Here is a 16,104-nt window from a genome sequence, read left to right as displayed (position 1 = left end):
CAGAAATGCATGGTATCCCTCCGTTTGCTTGCTTACGGAAGTCTTGCCGATACACAGGACGACTACCTCCGCATGGCTGAGTCCACGGCCATCGATTGCATGTACAAGTTCTGTAGGGCAATTGTGGCAGTGTTTGGAGATCAGCACTTGAGTACACCCACTGCAGAAGACACAGCTCGGAGCATGGCACAGAATGCAGCAAGAGGATTCCCAGGTATGCTTGGCAGCATCGACTGTATGCATTGGTCATGGAAGAACTGTTCATTTGCACACCAGGGCATGTATAAAAGCCACAAAGGATCATGCAGTGTGCTGCTTGAGGCAGTGGCCGAGCAGGATCTGTGGATTTGGCATGCCTTCTTCGGTATGGCAGGATGTCACAATGACATCAATATGCTCGAATGTGTTTGCCAAGCTCCTACTGCTCCGGTGAACTATGAGATCAATGGTCATGTGTACAACAAGGGATACTACCTGGCAGATGGCATCTATCCAAGATGGTTGACCTTTGTGAAGACAATCTCAAAGGCACCCGCAGGAGGAGCAAGATCTTGGTTTGCGATGCAACAGGAAGCATGCAGGAAGGATGTCGAGCGGGCATTTGGTGTGTTGCAGGCTCGATTTGCCATTGTTCGGTACCCTGCTCTCACTTGGTCGAAATATCAGATGTGGGAGGTCATGACTGCCTGTGTGATCATGCACAACATGATCATTGAGAGAGAGCGGGAATGTCCGGTGTTTCACACTGAACCGTATGAACGGATGGGTCCTCTAGCCAATGTTAATCACCAGGTGCCGGCCGCCTTTGCTGCTTTCCTCACCCGATGGCAAGAAATTCGAGACGCTGGTACTCATCAGTAACTTCAAGATGATCTGGTCGAGCATTTGTGGAGGCTCTGAGGAAACGTCTAGTTTTTCTTATTTGTTTGCTTAAGTTTTATTAAATTTGTTTGAAATGTGATTCAAAACTTATCAAATAATGTGCTCAATATTTGTAAAATTTGGTCTGGGGAGGCGTTTGGGGCGCCGGCTGGATCTTAAAAACAAAATCTAGTCGGCGCCCCCTCATAAGGCCGAAAAAAGTGGCAAGCCGGATGCGAAATGGGGGGGACGGTTGGAGTTGCTCTTACGAGGATCTCGAAACAACCTTCAAAATCAGGGGGCTTCTAAATTTTGGCCGCCAAGTCTCCATTCGCACGGGTAAAATATTAAACTCCTATTCGTTCTGATTCTTCCCACTTTACCGGGCAACCTCCTCCACCGGGTCCCAGCATGCCGACCACTCTGCTGTTGTACCCTCCCCCTCTCATCTGATTCAACCGAGCTCTTCGAAGCATCGGCCACCTCCTCCACCACCGTTGGATCCGCAGCCAGCCTCCTCCTCCTCCTCCTCCTTCTCCACCACCACCACCACCACCACCTTGGCATCCTCCTCGCGGTTGAGCTCGCTCCACAACCTCCTCCTCCTCCTCAACCTCCCCTGATCCGGCCTCTTCCTCTTGAACCTTCCCCCCACCGTAGGCCATCTTCTCAAGCTCACTTTTTCATGATTTTTTTCGCTCGATATACTCTCACAAAGGCTTGGTTGTGAATCTTACATTGTGATTGCGATGATGATTATCCTATTACTGGGGCCATGCTGTGAACTTTATTTGTGATTGCATTGGCAAGAAAAGGCTTGCGGTAAATACACCAACAATGATCAAGTCAAGCCAACTAGGATTGGTTAAGTAGTCGGCAACTCAAAATAAATAAAAGAGGACAGGGTGAAAAACATGAGCTGGTCCACAATGGACGATGCACCAAGTCTACAATAAAGCATGGATGGAGCTTTACTACCTTGCTCTTATTTTCTCTCTGCCTCAAGGATAGCCTTAGTAATTTGTTTAAAACCCCCTAGACTATGAGCCCTAGGAATAACCACTTGGGCGAGTGTACTCATTCCATAATCGGTCTAGTCACTTCAAGATACCATGTAAGACTTGGAGATATATGTCTAATGTGAGGGACACCAGATGGCTCCGTTCATTTCAAAAGACCTTGTAAGACTTGGAGATGTATGTCTATAATATGAGGGACACAAGACGGTTCAGTTCAACGGAGCCGGATCCTAGGGATCTAGTACGACTCGGATCCATGAAAGAGTGTCAAAGTGCATTGAGGCCATCTTGGGTGTCTTTAGTCGAGCACTCCACTCATTACCTCTCCCAACATAGAAGTAGGTCTTGCTTTCATGAGGTGATCGAACCTATTTGGAAAACATCAACATGCCAACTTTGTCGAGTGTGCGATGGCCTTTTCGATTTGTGTTACACTAAGTTTCTATATTTTCTATATGCCACTCCACTGTCACTCAGTTAATGAGGATGGTGGGTTTTTTTCATTCCGAAAAGTAGCCCTCCCCCCCTCCTCCCGGCCTTTGCATCGATCGATGTATCATCCATCACATTATTAAAAGTATTCAAAGTACAATTCTCAACGCATACAACTAAAATGACATAAAAAAACAGAACAACAGCCTTCTAGCCTAAGACCGACGTGCCACTCAGACCGGCTAAATAACTCTCGTGCTACCGTCTCTAGTCAGTTGCACCCAAAATTTCATAAACCCCTGTAACTCTGTCCGAAGTAGTAGAGACCAGTATGGAGCCATTGAGACGCCCAAAAGACGATGGTCTTAACTAGCCAATACCAAAACCTGGTAACAAACTAATCGCCATCATTTCTTCGTGCCCTGTTTTGAGCCAATCTATCTTTTCCACTTGCTTTGGCTTGAAGGCTCTGCAAACAATTTAAAGGACAGAATGGATCTGTACCCACTTGCAACCAACCTAACTTGTTTCGTGTTTCCTTTTGTATTTTTGGTACGAGCAAATGTTTCAATAGGCCATGGACAAAATAATAACAGGAGACTCGAATGATTAGGTGAGAGCTGACTGCTACTGCTATACACCAACTGGTTTTGTTGGGAGTTAGCACCGGAGAGTGCCATCTAGCGTTCTCTGCCTATCTACCAAATTAACAACCAGATTGCGACACTCCGGCTGCTACATGCCGAGCTTGATTGCTCGGTTACCTAGATCCGCGTTGTTCTTAACGAAAGACCGGCTTAAAGGCTTTTTGGCTCGTAATAATTCAAAATACTCTCTCCGTTCCAAATTAAGAGACGTTTATTTGTATAAGAGTCTATACAATTTCATGTCATTTATTTTGGGACGGAGGGAATAGAAAACTTGAGATTCTTGGTCTTGGTCAAGTTTAGTAGGAGGACCAACAGAATTGGCAGTTAGCAATTAGCTGACAGCTGTTAGAAATTTTGATAGGCTATAATACAGCTGCGTCACCATTATATCTTTGATAATTTAATTGCGACAACGATTGGAAATGCCCAAATACTACTTCCTCCTATCCATATTAGTTGTCGAAATATTACATATATTTAGACACTTTTAAGGCATAAATACATCCGTAATTGAACAAATTTGAGACAATTAATATGGATCGGAGGGAGTGATACATACAATAACAAAAACCAAATTTACGGTGAAAACTCGGTGAAAATCATTATGGAACTGTCAAAAGTTCTTTAAATTTTTTATAAAGTATGCTACATAAGTGATGTTTTATAGTATATATGTAAAATTACAAGTCCAGACTCAAACCTGTTTAGTAGCAGCGAAAAAAAAACAAATTTTGCAAGAATAGTGGTTTTTCGCTATTTGACACTATTCATTTGTATATTTTCTATTAATTTTTTGAAAATGCATTTGAGTTTCGATTCGAAATTTTGCACTTTGTATAGCATGACACCTCTTACATATGGTATTTTGTAGGAATTTGTTGGAACTTGCAAACATGGTTTTTGTGGTGCTCGCACAATTTGCACCGTGAGAGTTGTTTTCCTAACAAATAAGTAAGCTGTCAAGGTATGTATCATGAACTGATTTAGATTTGTGGAAGTTGATAATTTTTTTAATAATCTCAGTCAACCTTTTACAAGTTTGATTTCAGTTAAAGCTAGAAATCTGAAGTAAAAAAAATAGAGGCAGTATTTGAGAAAGTATGCTAAGCCGACATCTTTAAAAGTTGAAAGGAGTATCTATTGGTCAGCTGTGTTGCCTCCTCACTTAGCAGCCCCAAATCTCGGGCCCAATACTGGAGTGCTTGTATAGTCAGTCAATTTGATGTGTAGGTTGACGCATCAGCACTTCAGGTTTGCCGCCATGATATTCCAACTGGAGACTGAACTTAGCAGTCTCAGTTTTTCAAATGGAAAAAAAAAAAGAATTGACTGTTCTTGGCAGTTTGGCCCCACGCAGCGACTGCAGCCCTCCGTCGGCCCAGCACCAGCCGCGCGGAAGTGCCCCGACCTCGGTATCTCCACCAACCTGCTCCTCTGATGAATGGTGCCAATGACGTGTGGGCCTAAATATATCGGCCCCACGCCACGGTGACCACCACGCGCACCTAGATCGCTTTTTTTTCCTAAAAAAAGAGAAAGAAATATTCTGAACACCCCGCCTGCAGCCCTGCACGTGCCGCTCACTAGCCTCGCGGAAATACAACACGCACCCGAACTGACCTGCAGCTCACTGACAGTGGGTCCCATTGAGCTGTTAAGACCCAGCGGGCGAGTGGTGCGCCGGGTGGACGCATCAGTTCTACTACTTCGACAGCTCCCGATCTGCGGTGCAAGTGCAACCTACGTACACATTCTGCATAGACCACCTCCCTCCTTTACGATAATTTTTTTTCCGATCATATGTACTCTCATATACCCGCAAAAAAATATACTCGCATATGGTAATTTTCTGCCGTTCGCCACATTGTTTTCTTCTTCAGTTACAAATAATCTTCTTCAGTTACAAATAAGACGTCATTTCAATAAAAACTTAGCTGTATACAACGCCATATTGCAAGATGAAGAAATCGAAAGAGTGATCCAACCGCTGTAAAAAATGCTTTGCAAAATACTTCAAATGCAAATGAACGGTTCCTTAAAAAAATGCAAATGAACGAAAAACTCCCACATTTAAAAGCACGTTGATGTAATTTTTAATTGTGTAACGTGAGCAAATGTTGGAAAGTTGACGTGTAAGACCTATTCGTGCTTATCAAACGGTTATATATCAGTGGTGAAGCTACCTTTAGTCTGTGTAGTCGTGTGACTCAACAGGTATCCCCAACTATGCATATTTAGTGCTTAACAAATTAGCCGTGGAAATGGACTAAATAGACGTTAGGTCACATAGCTTGACATCATAGAGTTTGAATCCTGGCACCGCCATTGGTATGTATTCAACGTCTTGCTAAATTTGGAACATTTATGAGTTGTATAATTAATGTCCTCACTATGTATAACACATTATGACGATCAGAACTAGCACACAAGACGTTGTGCGTTCACAAAAATGGTGCTCCAAAATTTAGGAATTCAAGATTAGAAAGCATTTCTCCTATGCCTCTCTCTTAACTGCGTTCATTATTTTCTTCATTTATCTTGGTTTCCTCTTCGACATAAGTTCCCTTTCATACATTGAGTCATTTTTGCCTCAGTACTTGTGTTTTTATCTTGGTATCAACGGTTTACCTTGGTGTTGTGTTTTTCAAGGTTAATCCTCTATCTTTTCACTATGTCTTGGTTACAACATTGTTCATTTAGAGTTGATGAACCAATTGCAATAGAGTGATCTTATATAATTTTTTTTTGTGGCTTCAATTTGTGTTGGTCTCAGATGATGTTGTTACCACCCCATGATAAGAAAAATCTAGTCCTTTGGCTCAAAGCCACTTCCCTTCCTATTCCCAATGGCTTGTGTTAGCCCGCAACAAAGTGCAAGTAACTAGTCTTGTGTGGTTTTAACATTCCACCATTTTCAACCTCAAAACTTTGAAACAACGCTCACAAGCAGGATACCCTATTTTTTATGAATATAATATTTCTTCAGAGATGATCGATTTAACATCCACAAATTCAATCTCTCGCATTCTAGACTACGTGTCTAGACCGATATGTAGAGATTGGAAAAAAAATCATCTCTTCTTAAAAGAAAAGTGCAGATACCACATACTCGTTAATCTACAATTTGGCAAATCCACAAACAACTATAGTACAAGTAACATTCCAGGTCAAGGTTGTTAAAAACAGCTCAAAAATGAAACCCGTTTGGTTTGCTTCGTAATATTATACTAGTAATGTTGCAAATCAACTCACCAAAGCATTTAACTTTAATAGCTACCTTGCAAGGTTTGAGCTCGACTGTTTTTCTTTTTCCCGAAAAGGAGGGTAACCCAGGCCTCCCATTTGTTTTTCTAACACCAGTATGTGTCGTGGTTAGGGACACGAGCGGAATCTCGCTTAATTGACTTGGTAGTTCAATTTTCTTGCAAACAAACTAATTTGAAGATTGGCCTATAGACAATAACGCTATTCTAAAAGTTAAGCTAAAACAATCCTAGTGTAAATAGTAATAAAGTGTGATGTCTTTTCTCAACGCCAACCTCCGTGGCACTAAACATGACTAAGTTAACGTCATATAACATGGCGACGAAAAAACTTAGCACTTCTACGAGCAATCGACATTTTTGATGGTCAACGCCATGGTATGTAGTGTTGGGTGTTGCCCCCTTCCCTCCCCCGCTCCTGTCGCGTTCCCAAATGGCAATGTCACGTCTTGAAAAAACGATCCCAATTTTGGCACTCAACACTTTGGTCTATGAAATCGACTCTCAAAACGAAGATATATAATGCTAACCTAATGAGTTTCAATACCATGGAAGCTGGCATTGAGTAAAGAGGCCAGATTTAGTTAGAATTTTGCACTATCATTTTCTGCTGAACCTTTAGAAGATTTTTTTTTTGTCGATTAACAGTTTAATTGTTTAAAGAAAAACTATAGTCGTCTCTACGGCTCATAGACCCGGTCCAAGCAGTCCTTGCGGCGTCAGGAGGAGCTCGTGGGTAGATGGGGCGTGCGTCGCCTACTTCACACCGGCCCATCCCCTACCCGCCACTATAAATTCTTCCACTCGTCTTGCCCGTCTCAGCTCCGTCCTCCTGATTCGAGACCCAAACCAAATTACGTCCCGGAGCAATTCCGCCTCCGCTTCCGCCTCGCCTCTCCTCGGAAGGTTCGCAGCTGCCAACCATATGCTTACACTCCCACCCACTGCCTCTTTACTCTTCTCCTGTTGTTACTGCTCTCTGCGGCGTTTGGTCGAACAGTTGGTGGGTCAGGTCCTGGTGGCTACGCTCCGGCGCGGTGGATCTGCGGATCTCTTCGCCCTGGCCGCGCGGTGGGTGCCGCAGCTGGCGGGATCGCGCTGTGGATCGCGGGGATCTCGCGCCTCGTGTTGGATTCAGCGAGGTTTTGGGTTTTTGGGTGGGAATGGGTTGCCCTGTTTGCGGCGTCTGATCTGAACTTGACCCTTGGCGCGGTTTTTTTTTCTTCATTTTTTGAGGGAACGATGCGTGGTCGTACGGGGTGCTCTGAGAGCGTTGGCCCGGGTTTTGCCGGATTTGGGTTCTAGCGCCCGTTTTTTTCTGCGGATCTGATGAGATCTCGTGGTTTTGTCATGTCGAATTTCGATAGCTTTTGCTGGAAATGGATAAGGATTCAAAGTTATTGGGTTTGTGTACTTGGAGGCATTTGGTTAGTCCAATTGTTGATGGTCCTTTTTAAGTCGGTTGTTTGAAATGATGGTTGGAAGACAACTCTGATCTTGGTGGATAGTTACTATACATATATTTACTGTGTACTTAACTATTGGAGGCAAAAATGATTTACGCATTGGGACTTGGAAATAGTTGGGTATCGGTGGAACAAAATTTGCTGATGAATTATGTTTGAGATCCGGCATTCTGGACAGATTTGTATTCCTTTATATCTTAGTATTACTTTTGAGGATCAGGCATCTTGATTCTATGGGTTTTTGATTAACCTATTTTAGTACTACCTCCATTCCGGTTTAAGGGGGCCCACGCATCCCTAGGTTGAAGATTTAGAAATCTAATGGTATAATTTTTATGATAAAACTCATAAACCGGAAATTTTATGATATAATTTAGAAATCTAATGGTATAATGTTACATTAGCTAAATCTTCAACCTAAGGATGCGTGGGGGCCCCATAAACTGGAAAAGAGGGAGTAGAATTTTTGAGTCACGGTGCTTATACAAAAGTTTTTGGAAATAAATGAATCACTTGGACCAATTACTTTGGCACTTATTTCCAAGTTTGTTTGCGCAGTTGCTAATAGTCCTTTTTAATTGCTATTATTCGTCTGTGGACTGCGGGTGGTGACGGAAAGAAATCTCTGAACTTGGTAGAAAGTTAGTAGCTATATTTTATTGTGGATTTGACTTGGAGGTAAACCTATGATATTTAGTTGGGGCATTGTTCAGATTTAATCATCATAAATAGTTGTCAATGGTGCGAATGAAATATGGCACTACGTTGTTTTTGAGATCTGGTGTTCTGCACAGATAATTCTCTTTATCGTATACTTCTGGGCATCAGGCTATTTAATTCTATAGGTTCTCAGTTCTATTTTATTAGGATTGACAACACATCTTTTATGATATCTTTTGAGAATCAGTCTCACTTGGGCCAAGTATTTAACTTACGTGATATTTAGGTGAAATTTGACATGAAAATGAACTTTGCGAAAAGGTGCTTATGCCCTTATGGTTTAGTCAGTTCTGTAATGCTGTTTGTTTTCATCTCAAATCAACAAACACAGCAGAATAACAAGGTGAAGGTATTATTATGGCCTTGCCATGCTGTTGTGCTCATGGCCTTAAAATTCAATACATGCATGGCTTGTTTTGCAATTTTTTGTTCCTGCCAAGGTATCTCCTGGCTATCTTCATCCAATAATCATTGCTGATCTAAGTCGAGTGTTTAAGAAACTAAATCTGTATGAGTGATAGCAAAATAACGTAAGAACTTCAAATTCATAATAGAACATACATATTTTATAACATGTTTGAGTTGGTGTTTGTCATGGACTGAAATCATGACTTCTCTCAGAGTCGATATGAGGCTATGATATATCCCTGGGCCCCAGATACACTGCAGATGCATTTTTCATCTGTTTTGAGTTGATGTCTGTAGGTCATTGTTTGAGACCATCGAAAGAAATCACTTCATGCAGTTCAAAAGTAAACACTTCCCAGATGTCATGTTGGATGTTATGCTTGACATAGGAGACTGTCCAAGCATGTGAAATGTAAAACCGGAACATTTTCCTTTTAGTAAAGCCATGCCATCATTTCAACCCTTACGTCGTTGTGCTAATTTGTTTTCATTCAACTCTTGTATTTTAAGGACTGTTAGGACACTTATGATTTATCATTTTTTAAATAGTAACTGTTCCTGTGGTATCATAAGCTTACACAAGTTTATTTGCAGGGGAAGTAAATCATGGCGACAGGTCAAATTTTCTCAAAAACCACCCAAGCATTATTCTACAATTATAAGCAACTACCTATTCAACGGATGCTTGATTTTGACTTTCTTTGTGGTACACATCTCCCTCCAATATTTGGTTAAAAAAGACTGCACGGTGTCTCTGTTTTGCTTCTTCCTTACCAACTTTGCACTGCTTGATAGGGAGAGAAACACCTTCTGTTGCTGGAATAATCAATCCTGGTTCTGATGGATTTCAGAAACTTTTCTTTGGACAAGAAGAAATTGCTATTCCAGTTCATCCTACGTGGGTTCTCTGCTCCTCATTTTACTTGTTTGATTGAACATAATGCAGTTCTTACTTCAGCTAGATATGTACCTTTTGTAGAATTGAAGCTGCTTGCAATGCACACCCAACTGCTGATGTATTTATCAACTTTGCGTCCTTCCGGAGGTCAGTTAATGCTTTGATTATCTGCCGGTAAACACTGCGTGATGTCGAAGTAACCGCAGTTTCACCATGTTTGCTAAATCTGCAGTGCGGCTGCTTCTTCAATGTCAGCTTTGAAGCAGCCAACAATCAGAGTGGTAGCCATTATTGCAGAGGGAGTTCCTGAATCAGATGCGAAGCAGCTAATTAGCTATGCACGTGCTAACAACAAGGTAAGGACTATATTTTGCATGAGTTACTGCTTCTAAACTTGACTGCTCATCACCTTGTTTTCATCATAAAGCGCTTCGAATAGACAATTTCATTTAATGAAGGAACTCATATTAATAAAGGTGCATACCCTTGTAATCAAATTTCTAAACTGTGGTGATTTGTGAGCTTGAGCAATATGACAACTACTTGTGCTCATTCCTGATATTGGCATCAGCATGTAATTTCATAGCCTGTCTGACACCAGAAATATCAGCGCATCCGTTTTCTGATCAATAAAGGCGGATAGTGACCTGAATATTTATAGGCAAATTTGAGCAGTTTTTATTCTTGCCAAGTAACTTAGTGTTATTTATAGGTCATCATTGGACCTGCAACAGTTGGAGGAGTTCAAGCTGGTGCTTTCAAGATTGGTGATACTGCTGGAACTATTGACAACATAATTCAATGCAAGCTTTACAGGCCTGGATCTGTTGGTTTTGTGTCTAAATCGGTATGCTTCATCGTTAATAAACTCACTATTCAAAAAGATTACTTCACCACATGCAGTTTGTTTTGAATCACATCCATAGAGTATCGGAACAAAGCCGAAACCTTCTGTTGTACACCCTTTTTGTCTGTATGCATGTCTTTCTTTTTTATATTTGGATCATGTAATATCGATGTAAATGTAATTGTATGTATTCCCTCTGTTACTAAATGTAAGAAGTCCTAGCTTTGTCCTAAGTCAAACTTTTTAAACTTTGACCAAGTTTATATAAAAGTCTACCAACATTTACGACTATAAATTAGTTTTATTATGTTAATACATTTTTCTATAAACTTAGTTGAACTTTATGAAGTTCGACTTGGGACAAAGCTAGGGCTTCTTATACTCCCTCCGTCCCATATTCTTGTCGAAATATTACTTGTATCTACATGCTTTTTAGGAATAGATACATCCATTTTTGGGCAAATTTGAGACAAGAATTATGGGACGGAGGGAGTATATAGATACGTCCATATTTAGACAAATTTGAGTCACTTAATATGGGACGGAGGGAGTATTTAGGAACGGAGGTTGTACTATTTTTTGATGCGGCATGTAGTTTTTAGAACTTTATAACAGGCAATATGATGCTTGGACTTTATCTTTTATTTGGAAAATACTTGAAATGTAAATACATGTGTAGAGCAGCTGAGTTTCCATTTATCTACCTGTTGGAACTCCACTTTCATTTTGATGGCTCATGGATGAGATATATTCAACTGCATAGTATGACTGCTAATTGTAAACTGAACTTTCATTACTTCAATAGGGTGGCATGTCAAATGAGCTGTACAGCACAATTGCCAGAGTGACAGATGGTATTTATGAAGGTAACGATTGTGGATATATTTGAAAATCATATACCCGTTGTCACGTTCATTGATTCAAATGAATATTGCACCCATCTTATTTTGTTTTCAACATATTCAGGAATTGCAATTGGAGGAGATGTTTTCCCTGGCTCAACTCTTTCAGATCACATTCTGCGTTTTAATAACATACCTCAGGTTTGACACTTAAACATCTATATGATAGTGTTACCCTTCTTCCTTTAGTAGATAAATATTCACATCTTTGTCGCACAAGTGTCCTGCAAATATTAAGTTATTTCTTCTCTGGCATGATTGGACATCCATAAGATGTCGCTGTAACGTTCCTTGGTCACATTTTGATTTCTTAATATTTCTGGGGCAACTCCTTTGCCATAATTTTGTCCTATCAATATTTTCTTTGCACCCACTCGACCATGTAAAATTTTAGGACATAAAGATCGTTTGGCACACAAGTACACTTTCACAATAATGCCCTTCCTGCAGTACTTGTGAGCCAAATATGGAGCATTGGTGTACCAATATCTCATTGTATTATTTGTTGGCTTTAGGTTAAAATGATGGTTGTTCTTGGGGAGCTTGGAGGAAGCGACGAGTATTCACTGGTCGAAGCCTTGAAACAAGGAAAGGTTCAGAAACCTGTTGTTGCATGGGTTAGTGGGACATGCGCACGTCTATTCAAATCTGAAGTACAGTTTGGCCACGCTGTAAGTTTTTAAATCTACCAATGTTCTTTCTTGCTCAAGTTTCTGTGAGCTGGATATTATAATTAGTATGCAAAAACCTGATTTTTAATTAATTGGCATAACAGGGGGCGAAGAGTGGTGGTGAGTTGGAATCAGCGCAAGCTAAGAATCAGGCACTAAGGGATGCTGGAGCAGTTGTCCCTACTTCATTTGAAGCTCTCGAAAGTGTGATTAAGGAGACATTTGACAAGCTGGTATGGTGATAATTTATTTTTCACATCTTGAGTTCATGACCGACATATTTCCCAAGTACAGTGTTTTGAGTGTGTGTATTGCGGAAATCAAGGTCAGGTTAAATATATTTTTGGCAGGTTGAGGCAGGAAATATTCCTCCTGTGGCTGAGATTACACCTCCACCCATTCCTGAGGATCTTAAAACTGCAATTAAGAGTGGGAAGGTCCGAGCTCCCACACACATTATTTCCACTATCTCTGATGACAGAGGTTAGATTGTTGGCGACATGTTATCCTATATATGCTTGATAATTTACCTCTGTTCTGCTATCCCACCGCAAAAGTAATATAGCTGTATGTGTGATGCAGGTGAGGAACCTTGCTATGCTGGTGTCCCCATGTCTACAATTATTGAACGGGGTTATGGAGTTGGTGATGTTATTTCTCTTCTGTGGTTCAAGCGTAGCCTTCCTCGTTATTGCACTCAGTTTATTGAGGTAATTTATGGTCAAATGCATTATGGATAATCTATCTTCTCTACAAACATTCTGCTCTAACAGGCTGTACTTTTTTCGCTCTCTATTATTAGAGTTCATTTTATACTAAAATGCTTTCATGTCTACTGTAGATATGCATCATGCTTTGTGCCGATCATGGTCCTTGTGTATCCGGTGCTCACAATTCGATAGTTACGGCCAGGGCTGGAAAGGACCTTGTTTCCAGCTTGGTATCTGGTGAGCTTGTTTAATACATGCATGTACATTTTTACATTGTGTAGACAACAGCATAGGTTACCAATACTTAATTTGAAAGTTCACAGGATTATTGACAATTGGCCCGCGATTTGGTGGCGCAATTGATGACGCTGCTAGGTACTTCAAAGATGCATATGATAGAGTGAGCCAACTTATTTTCTATCCCTTTTTTTCCAGCTCCTTGTTTCATGTGTTTGTTAATTGCTCTAATAAATCTGCACCCATTGCTTCTAGGGTCTTACACCTTATGAATTTGTTGAGGGCATGAAAAAGAAGGGAATCCGTGTCCCTGGAATCGGTCACAGGTATAATACATCCTTGGCATCATAATAACCTTGCACCTGATTTTTCTTTAAGATGTAAAAGATCATTGCTTTAGCGTTAAGATTTTGAAATACTTATGGTTCCTGACTTCTCAAATATCACTTTGCCTATCTTTATCAGGATCAAGAGCAGAGACAACAGGGACAAGAGAGTGCAGCTTCTACAGAAATATGCTCACACAAACTTCCCTTCGGTCAAGTATATGGAATATGCTGTCCAGGTTGAGACCTACACTCTTTCAAAGGCCAACAATTTGGTTATGAACGTCGATGGTGCGATTGGGTCTCTTTTCTTGGATCTTCTTTCTGGGAGTGGTATGTTCAGCAAGCAAGAGATTGATGAGATTATAGAGATTGGGTATCTTAATGGACTCTTTGTGCTTGCACGTTCAATTGGCCTAATTGGGTGAGTATTTCTTCTGCAATGACATTTCATTAGTAGTATTAGCACAACATTTAGTATTCTAATCTGCTTCTTGGATTCACAGGCACACCTTTGATCAGAAGAGACTCAAGCAACCACTGTACCGTCACCCATGGGAGGATGTCCTCTACACCAAGTGAGACTTGATTGTTCTTTGAGCACAGCATTACATTTACCTAGGTCTTCCACCTGTGTGTACACTCCAAGTCGTGCATAATTGCATAGAATTGAAAGTTCTGAATGTTGATGGAACTAGAGGAGAGAAGAACATTGCAAACGAGGGCTTGGTTGTGTTTCTTTATGTAAGCTCCAAAGGCAACTCTGTTTCAGATTTTTGCTGTTGTCCAGCCACGAAAGCGTTAGGAACTCGGTTGGTTCCATGTTACCATCAATTAAGTGACTGTCGAAATTTAGTTCAGTGTTTGAGGTGTCCGCAAGCCTGGGGGTTGTTGTAATATTTGTGATGCTAGTTCCCCAAATATCTCTCATTCATAGTGCCATTTTTGGTAATAAAATCTGCGCTTCTTTCTGTTTCAAGCTCTAGCTGATTGATCCCGAGGTAGTGTACACGGGCTTCCCCATTCCCCGTCATGATATCACTAGAATTCAGAAAAGAGATGCACGACAGCAGAATTTTGCAACTCAAGTTGTGTCCTGTCTCTAGCAAGGACATCTAAGAGTGAAATGTAAAAGTTGCAAACTGCGAGGTAGACAAATTTCCTTTGGTTTAGCTGTAGTCTCGGAGCAGCTCGACGGACTGGAAACCTTCAAATCCGCCTTGGCCCTAACGGCGAAAATCAATCACGCAAGTCGGTGTGTTACGCTGTCTCAACTAAATCATACACATCTGATCCCTCAAAAGACTGACGTTGAAGAAAACTACATCTCTTGAATCATCGTGTTTACCCATGGACACCAATCACATTACCGAGTGGGCACTGTATGGTGGCTTGGGACTTGGTTTGTTCGTCAAAATTGGTGGCCTCGGGATTCCAAATCTCCGCATGCTCATGAGGCTTTGAGGGTTCGATGGAGATGGTTGGAACTGGTGGATGATTTCAAGCTTGGGTCGGCTTCACTGTGGAAAACCCCAGGAGGTTGATGCTATCTTCGAGGCGGCCACTTCCTCCCAGGTGGGCGATGACCAGAGGACTCTTTTTTGGACTGATCGTTGGCTGCAGAGCATCCGTATTTGGGATGCGTTTCCTGCACTTTGTGGGCCGTGTCTGCCCAATGATTGTTCGTACGTGCATTGTGAGAGATGCTCTTCTTGGCGCGTGGACTGGCGATGTGGGTCCCAATCTCGATGATGATGCTCTCGAGGAGATCCTCACCCTTTGGGACTGGCTTCGTGGGGTCCAGCTTGAGGATGGGATGACCGATTCCCTTGCGTGGAATTGGTCTCGCGACGGTGGCTCTTCGGCCAAGTCTGCTTATGTGAACCTTTTTGCTGGCCGCATGATTGATCTGTTGGCTGCCGAGGTGTGGAGCTCGCAGGAACCAGAGAAATGCCGATTATTCGCCTGGCTTGCGCTACGGAATTGATGCTGGACGGCGGACCGGCTTGCGAGAGGTGGTCTTCCTCACCCGGGCCGGACAGATGCCCCCTATGCGATCAAGAGATGGAGACCATTTCCCATTTGCTCTTGGTCTGTTTCATGGCGAGGCAAGTTTGGGAGCACTTGTGGGCGGCTTGGGGACATGTGGATTGGGCACCTAATGCGGACTTTACATTGTGAGATTGGTGGTCTTCCCTATCCTTTCCGCGTGAGGCTCCGAAGGACATCTGGTGCCATCGGAATAATGTGGTCTTCAACGGGGCGACACCTTCAATGGCGGGAATCCTTCTCAACATCCAGGTGGAGTTTGGTCGCTAGGAGCATGCGGGACTCTTTAGGGGTAGAGTTTTTTTTCCGGCCTTGGTTGGATAGTTAGCACATAGTCCTTTATTTTTTTTTTTCATTTTGCCATTAGTTGCCATTGTATTGTCATTTCGGTGTTGTACTAGCCTTCTGACTCTTCTTGTTTAATCGATGATGCATCCGTTGGGTTGCATTATTGAAAAAAATAATCACATTAACATTCCCGTGAAGTCAACGACATGCCCATTGACACCATCACGTAACAGCGACCTGACATTCCCGTGAAGTCAACAAACATTGTCTTCTTTTTGTAAAAACGTTGTTGTTAGTTCCGATTCTTTACTGTCAGTAATAATCACCAAATACGAAATTAGTCAATTAGAGGTCTAG

General features: G+C 41.8%; 1 protein-coding gene across 1 annotated transcript; it reads left to right on the top strand.

Annotated features, from left to right (window-relative positions):
• Window positions 1–6,974: 6,974 nt before the first annotated feature.
• On the top strand, window positions 6,975–14,389 carry LOC100829187 (ATP-citrate synthase beta chain protein 1). Its single transcript, XM_003567530.3, has 17 exons — window positions 6,975–7,131; window positions 9,414–9,525; window positions 9,615–9,717; window positions 9,799–9,864; window positions 9,950–10,073; window positions 10,430–10,564; window positions 11,370–11,430; window positions 11,531–11,607; window positions 11,982–12,137; window positions 12,242–12,370; window positions 12,488–12,620; window positions 12,720–12,847; window positions 12,979–13,084; window positions 13,171–13,247; window positions 13,340–13,410; window positions 13,550–13,834; window positions 13,917–14,389. The coding sequence occupies exons 2-17, from the start codon at window positions 9,426–9,428 to the stop codon at window positions 13,990–13,992; spliced, it is 1,827 nt and encodes a 608-aa protein (XP_003567578.1). The 5' UTR covers window positions 6,975–7,131; window positions 9,414–9,425; the 3' UTR covers window positions 13,993–14,389.
• The last annotated feature ends 1,715 nt before the right edge of the window (window positions 14,390–16,104 follow it).

The sequence above is a fragment of the Brachypodium distachyon genome, chromosome 2 (genome assembly GCF_000005505.3).
Source record: "Brachypodium distachyon strain Bd21 chromosome 2, Brachypodium_distachyon_v3.0, whole genome shotgun sequence".
In the NCBI taxonomy this organism is placed as follows: domain Eukaryota; kingdom Viridiplantae; phylum Streptophyta; class Magnoliopsida; order Poales; family Poaceae; genus Brachypodium; species Brachypodium distachyon.
The sequence above is the reverse complement of the archived record's forward strand: the minus strand, read 5'-3'. Positions and strand labels throughout refer to the sequence as shown.

Bases quoted from the DNA above. Each gene is read 5' to 3' on its own strand.
- LOC100829187 (XM_003567530.3), top strand. From the start codon at position 9,426: ATGGCGACAGGTCAAATTTTCTCAAAAACCACCCAAGCATTATTCTAC. The intron at 9,526-9,614 runs GTACACATCTCC...ACTGCTTGATAG, and splicing joins TGATTTTGACTTTCTTTGTG to GGAGAGAAACACCTTCTGTT. The intron at 9,865-9,949 runs GTCAGTTAATGC...CTAAATCTGCAG, and splicing joins AACTTTGCGTCCTTCCGGAG to TGCGGCTGCTTCTTCAATGT.